Genomic DNA, 7,481 nt, shown 5'->3' on the forward strand with positions numbered 1-7,481 from the left:
GAGATGATGGTGGCTTTGTCACTGGTAGTAATAATGATAACAAATGTGATGAGAAGTGGCAGGATTCTGAACACTTTTTGAAAGTCAGACAGACAGTATATATTAGAAGACTGAATGTGGGGAGTAAGAAAAAGGGAAAAGTCAAGAATTACTCCATATTTTTCACCTGAGCCACAGAAAAGATGGAGTTGACACTGCTTGCCTTGTGTTTCAGATATTCCCATAAGATATGCCATAAAAGGCAACATTCCACAGAATAAGTTAGCTAGAAAACTTGTAGTAAACATGTAGGTGTGTTTTACGCTAATTATTTTGAAGTTGAAAATTTTAGATGAGATGCATTTGAATAACCATATTTTAATGCCATTCCATAAAACCAAAAATACTGTTTTTCCCACTATGAAATGCTCTGTCCTTTTATAGATAGAATATTTAGACATCAAAATGTTTCATATATAGTCATGTGTCGCTTAATGACAGGGATATGTTCTTAGAAATGCATCTTCAGGCAATTTTGTCATTGGGTGAATGCCATAGAGTATACTTACACAAACCTAAATGGTATAGCCTACTACACACCTAGGCTATATGGTATAGCTTTTTCTCCTAGGCTACACATCTGCACATCGTGTCACTGTACTGAATACTATAGGCGGTTACAACATAATGGTAAAATTTATGTATTTAAACATATCTAAACATAGATAAGGTAATGCATTGGGCTGCAATGTTATGACAGCTAGGTGACAGGAATTTTTAAGTTCCACTATAATCTTATGGGACCAATGTCATATATGCCGTCCATTGTTGACCTAAATGTCTTTATGTGGCAAGTGACTGTATATAAACATTTTGTGTGAGTTTACTGTACCTAAAATTCAGAAATGTGTGACTCACTCCTTTTTTGTTTTCTAAAGAACTCTGGAAACATAAAAATTAAACCCATCGCTTCTCAGCCTTTTGGCTAAGATCAAGTGTAAAAATTAAACCCCAGTGGTCTTAAAATGTGGATGAATTACAAGATCCTCGTGTAAAAGTATTTCTTTTTAGAACAGAGTCATGAAGAACTAAATCTTACTACCCTATGGTCATAGGGAGGAAATGTGAGAGGGGCAAGCATGCAAAACAAAAGAGGAATTCTTAATCTTAAGACTCAGTCTACACATTTTTATTTTGAACAGGCCTCAAATATTTTTCTTCATATAATAAAATGAAGAAACACCAAATAACAGTCATAGTTGGAATAAAAACTACATTGTTGTAAACATCTGCTATAAAAATTTATATACTGTCTCAGAGAGAACACCGCATATTGGGAAGGGCAAAGGGCAGAATTGGAACTATAAGAGGACTGGCTTCAAGTTCTGGCATCATCACTTACAACAGGGGTTTGAACCAAATGTTTGACTCAGTTTTGGAGTTTCAAATTTTTTCCTCTCTAATAAGGTAGTAATAATATTTTTCTTAGGTCAATTTTTATGAGGACTAAATGAAAAATAAATAATGTATATTTAAAGGATTTACACAGCTCCTAGAATATTTTATCCTTATTACTTTGCTCCCTGTAAAACAACTGTAAAAATAAAAAAAAAAAAGTTAACTGATGAAGAAAACAGGACATTGCTCTACTTATCAAACCAAATAAAGACAGGAACTGAAAGAAACTACTGCAGAAATACCACTAAGAAATGTGAATATAAGACTTTCAGATCGTAGAGACTTTAGTTAACCTGATTAAGATAAAGGAACCTTAGTTGGCCTAAGGGAAACTCCCAGTGATGAAATTGTGAGGACACAGAGATTTGTGCTGAACGTCTCTCAGAGAATGGAACTTGAAGGCATATTCAAGGGATTGACAGTATTATAATTGATTCTGACAAAGACTTCAATATAAACACAGCAGAGAAAAAAAAAATTAGACCATTAGCATACATGTCGTATTATTGTTGTGTATTTGCACATTCTGTCGTGTTGAAAGAAGATTTGTTTAGTACATATATCATTCTCATATGTCATTTATTAATTTTTATGTTTAAATATTATTTATAATTTGTAAATGCTTCTAAACCAGCAGTCTCCTGGAATTCATTTAAATTTTCCTATGAAATAATTGTCATTTTGCATTCAATTACCCAAGAGCCTCAGCTGTACTGTCATAAGTAATATTCTTGAATTATAATCTACTATAGGCCATATTACAAAAGAGGTGTGTGGAAATTTTTCTTTTCTACTTGAGAATTGTCACACATCTCCAGCGCTATGTAAAATGAAGTGATTGCTACAAATAGGACTCTTCAAGTCCAAATGTGCTTGATGTGCCCCAATTCTTAGCTCTCCCTTGCAATAACAGGGTTAATGTTTTGGAAAAATATGTTTTAAAAGAAAACTGCAAAACTTGCTGCTACATCAAAAATCAACTTGGCTACTATTAAAATTATATTTAACAGAGTTGCCATATCCAAGCTTCTATTTTTCAGTTGGCTATATACACAGATGTGGATCTAAAGGAGGAAGTGCGTGACTTCCATCTTGTCTTGATAATTTTATGTTGATTACAAATTATATAGATGGAAGAAATGTGAAATAAAGTGTAATGAAGGCCAAGAAAAGAAGGGGATAGCATAGTTCAATGACTGAGAAAACCAATTTTGGAAGCAGAAAGACATGTTGAACACAGAGTTCCTCAACTTATTAGTGTGTGACCTTTGGCAATTTATTTAACTTCTCTAAGTTTATTTCCTGATCCTAAAAAGATTACTAATACTCCTACAGCATTGGATCATTACGTAAACTAAGTAAGAAAGTAGCTCTAACGTTCTTGTCAGTGTCTTGAACATCATAAGCATTCAAGTATTATTAGTTGCTGTGATTATTATTATCATTATTAAGAAAAGAAATAAAATAATTGATCTGTGATGGCCAATACTCACTGTTGGCTAATTTCAACTCACAGTTTTCCTCTGTCCCAGTCCTTACCTACGGATGAGGAGTGTCCTCATGGAGTGGGAAAAGTTGGGGAAATGTTTTCCCCATTGTGCTAGAAGATAGAGCTTTAGAATGAGCTAAACAGACCAGAGGAGTTAACCAACTCCTTCTTAAAACAATCCTCCCCAAAGGATGTCTAAGTGAATAATACAGATTCAGGCCAAGCCTTATTGGGAAGACTGAATACCATTTCTCTGATTTTTGCTAATGGTCTATAGGTCACTTGCTCCTGCTTCTTTTGTGGACCAGCCTTTTCTTGACACAGAATGTGAAATGTGAACTGTGTCAGGACACAGGTGATTAAAGTTTCTTTTACCAAAGTTCCTAAGGCTCCATTCCCAAATACCTGATGAGTGAAAATGTTTCAGAGAAACAAAACCCTTTATAGAAAAATCATATTCTAATTTCTAAGCTTCCATTTGTGAACTTGGTGGCAGCTCCTTTAAACAAGTATAGTAATGGTTACATAGGCGCATTCTTTTGGGGAAGAATTCTGGGGAAATCACAAGATTCCTGCCAGAATGACGCTTTTCTTGACAATGGAGAACAGTCCAAGAGATTCTTTTTTTTTTTTTTTTCCTAGACTAAGTCTTACTCTTGTCCCCAGGCTGGAGTGTAATGGTGTGATCTCGGCTCATTGCATCCTCTGCCTCCCGCGCTCAAACCATTCTCCTACCTCAGCCTCTCGAGTGGCTGGGATTACGGGCACCCACCACCACGCCCAGCTAATTTTTGTATTTTTGGTAGAGACAGGGTATTACCATTTTATCCAGGCTGGTCTCTGGTCTCGAACTCCTGACCTCATGTGATCTGCCCGTCTCGGTCTCCCAAAGTGCTGTGCTGGGATTACAGGTGTGAGCGCACCGCACCCGGCCTGAGGCTCCCTTTTTAAGAGACAGTAGGGGATGGGGGATTGGGGGGCAATGGAGAGAAGATTCAGTGTGCTTGAGGTGGGGGAAAGTGCAAAGTGAGAGGTAACAGGGCTCCAGACGGAACAGGAAGGAACCCTGCCACCCTCTGACCTCTCCAGAGCCTTGGCTCCGCCCCTCTAGCCACTACTGATTCGCAGTCTTCTATCAGGGGTGCCATCTCGGCCACCATCGTTGTCAAAATAACAGCCGCTTCCACGCTGTACCGGAAGCAGTGCGCCGAGACCAGACCTCACGGGGCGAGGCCAGAGGACGCCATGGCGGACCTGAAGTACAGTGTAAACGTCTATGTCCTGAACGAAGACCAGGAATGGAACAATCTAGGCACCGGTCAGGTCTCATCCACCTACGACGAGCAATTCCAGGGCATGTCTCTGCTTGTTCGGTCAGATTCAGATGGGTCAGTCATCCTGCGGTCACAGATACCTCCAGACAGGCCCTATCGGAAACATGAAGAGACACTAATTGTTTGGTATGAAGCTGAAAACCATGGTTTGGTGCTGAATTTCCAGGACCCAGCCGGCTGCCAGGATATTTGGAAAGAAATTTGTCAAGTTCAAGGTAAGGATCCGTCTGTCCAAATCACACAGAACATTTCAGATGAACCAGAAGAAGACTTTGATGAAATGTCAGTAATTGGTAATACGGTTGTGCTGCCTGACTGTGAACTCGATACACTTGATCAAATTGCTAACATAGTTAACTCAGTTCTCTCCTCACCTATCCATAGGGAAAGACTGGCTCTGATCTTGAAAAATGAGGCTTATATTCAAAAACTACTGCAACTGTTCCACACTTGTGAAAACCTAGAGAACACTGAAGGTTTATACCGTTTGCATGAAATTATTAAGGGAATTTTATCCCTCAACAAGTCATGTCTGTTTGAGATAATGTTTTCTGACGAGTGTATCATGGATGTGGTGGGATGCCTTGAGTATGATCCTGCTTTGGATCAGCCAAAAAGGCATAGGGACTTTTTGACCAACGATGCAAAGTTCAAGGAAATTATACCAATAACTAACTCTGAACTTAGGCAAAAAATACATCAGACATACAGAGTACAGTACATTCATGACATTCTTTTGCCTGTGCCTTCCATATTTGAAGACAATTTTCTTTCTACACTTACAACGTTTATTTTATCCAACAAGGCTGAGATAGTAAGCATGCTGCAGAAAGATCACAAATTTTTGTATGAAGTTTTTGCACAGTTAAAGGATGAGACTACACATGATGATAGACGGTGTGAACTGCTATTTTTTTTCAAGGACTTATGTTCATTTTCTCAGGAATTACAGCCTCAAAGCAAAGATGCACTATTAGAAACATTGACACAGTTGGGAATTCTTCCTGTTCTTAAAATCATAATGATCAGGGATGATTTGCAAGTGAGGTCAGCTGCTGCAGTTTTATGTGCTTATCTAGTGGAGTACAGTCCATCCAGGATCCGAGAATTTATAATTTCAGAATCCCAGGTGTGCAAAGATAGTGACCTTTTCATTAATATAATAATTAAACAAATGATCTGTGATACTGATCCTGAGTTAGGAGGTGCCGTTCATTTGATGGTAGTTCTCCATACTCTACTTGATCCACGCAACATGCTGACAACATCTGAGAAAAGTGAAAGAAGTGAATTTCTACATTTCTTCTACAAACATTGCATGCATAAATTTACAGCACCACTTTTGGCCGCCACCTCAGAACACAACTGTGAGGAGGATGATATAGTTGGATATGACAAAAACAAAAATTGCCCCAATAATAATCAAACAGCACAACTGCTTGCTTTGATTTTAGAGCTACTTACATTTTGTATACAACATCATACATACTACATAAGAAACTATATCTTGAGCAAAGACTTGCTAAGAAAGGCCTTGATATTGACGAATTCAAAGCATACTCACCTGATTTTGTGTGCTCTTCGCTTTATGAGAAGGATGATCAGCCTTAATGATGAAATTTATAATGATTACATCATCAAGGGAAATCATTTTGAGCCAGTTGTAAATGCTCTTCTAGATAATGGAACTCGGTACAATATGTTGAATTCAGCTATTCTTGAGCTATTTGAATATATAAGAGTGGAAAATATCAAGTCTCTTGTTTCACATATAGTTGAAAAGTTTTATAACACACTTGAATCGATTGAATATGTTCAGACATTCAAAGGATTGAAGATTAAATATGAAAAAGAGAGAGACAGACAAAGTCAAATACAAACGAATGTACATTCTGTACTGCAAAATATAGTAGTTTGCAGAGGTACCATAGAAGAAATGGAGCTGAAAGAAGAAATGTATTTTATAGAAGATGCAGAAGAAACAGTTATGCCACCACTGGAAGATGACGATGAATTTATGGAGACTAAAAGAACCCAAGAAGGAGAAGCAGTTATGCCACCACTGGAAGATGACGATGAATTTATGGAGACTAAAAGAACCCAAGAAGGAGAAGCAGTTATGCCACCACTGGAAGATGACGATGAATTTATGGAGACTAAAAGAACCCAAGAACGTGAAGACAAGGTAGACTCTCCCAAAAGAACATCTTCTGGTGACTTCAAATTCTCTCCATCTTATTCTGCTTGTGCTGCTATTGGAACAGGTAGCCCAAGTGGTAGCAGTGTGGTTCGTTTAGTGGATCATCCAGATGATGAAGAAGAAAAAGAAGAAGATAAAGAAGATGAAACATCCCCCAAGAAGAAACCTCATCTTAGCTCCTAAAATCTGTATGGAGCATCCTCAACATGTGACTCAACAAAAATTCTATAAACATCAATGAGCTAAAAAGACTGATTCCACAAGCTTTTTCATGTGAACTTATAATGATAAATCACAGATATGCTGAGTTAAGAGGGTTTAATTCTGTAAAAGCAAAATTTCTCATAATCTTAAAAAAAAATAGTAATCAGAACTTGGGTGATAAGCTTTTTAGCAAGAAAGTCTTAATTTGTGGCATGATTTGGGGGAAGAAACCATCTTTGGGGAGGAAAGTCTTAGTATAGAATGGGGAAGAACCAGGTTGATAATATTAATGTAGTTTTGTTCTAGAGGTATATATTAGAAACAATAATAGTTCAGTTGAAAAGCTTACAACATTACTTGTATAATGCTTCTAGTCATGGTATTCTTTCCTTCAGTTACCTTGTTAACACAAAAGTTTAGTTTATATGACAGACAAAGTTAACTATAAAAGTTAGTCTTTTCAGACATTTCTGTAAAGATATAACAGAATTTCAGCTTATAAGTAATTGGAAGGAAGTAGCTTTCAGAGTGTACTTTTATTCATTAAAAAAGCAAGCTGGATTTACAATGTGCAGTTATTTGTTTTTATTAAAACAATAGAAATGTATTCTCTCACTGTTCTGGAGGCTGCAAGTCCTAAATCAAGGTGTCAGCAAGGCCATGACCCCTCTGAGACACTGGATAGCATCCTTCCTTGCTTTTCCCTAGCTTCCTTCCACGGGTGGCCATGGATTCTTGGATTTCATTGGCTTGTAGCTGTATTAGTCCAAACTTTGCCTCTGTGATCACATGGCATTCTTCTTGTGTCTATGCAGTT

The 7,481-nt window shown here is 37.4% G+C and overlaps 1 protein-coding gene across 1 annotated transcript; it reads left to right on the forward strand.

Annotated features, from left to right (window-relative positions):
• Positions 1 to 4,133: 4,133 nt before the first annotated feature.
• On the forward strand, positions 4,134 to 7,226 carry PPP4R3C (protein phosphatase 4 regulatory subunit 3C). Its single transcript, XM_030934719.1, has one exon. The coding sequence runs from the start codon at positions 4,172 to 4,174 to the stop codon at positions 6,641 to 6,643; it is 2,472 nt and encodes an 823-aa protein (XP_030790579.1). The 5' UTR covers positions 4,134 to 4,171; the 3' UTR covers positions 6,644 to 7,226.
• The last annotated feature ends 255 nt before the right edge of the window (positions 7,227 to 7,481 follow it).

The sequence above is a fragment of the Rhinopithecus roxellana genome, chromosome 7 (assembly GCF_007565055.1).
Source record: "Rhinopithecus roxellana isolate Shanxi Qingling chromosome 7, ASM756505v1, whole genome shotgun sequence".
NCBI classification, from domain to species: Eukaryota; Metazoa; Chordata; class Mammalia; order Primates; family Cercopithecidae; genus Rhinopithecus; species Rhinopithecus roxellana.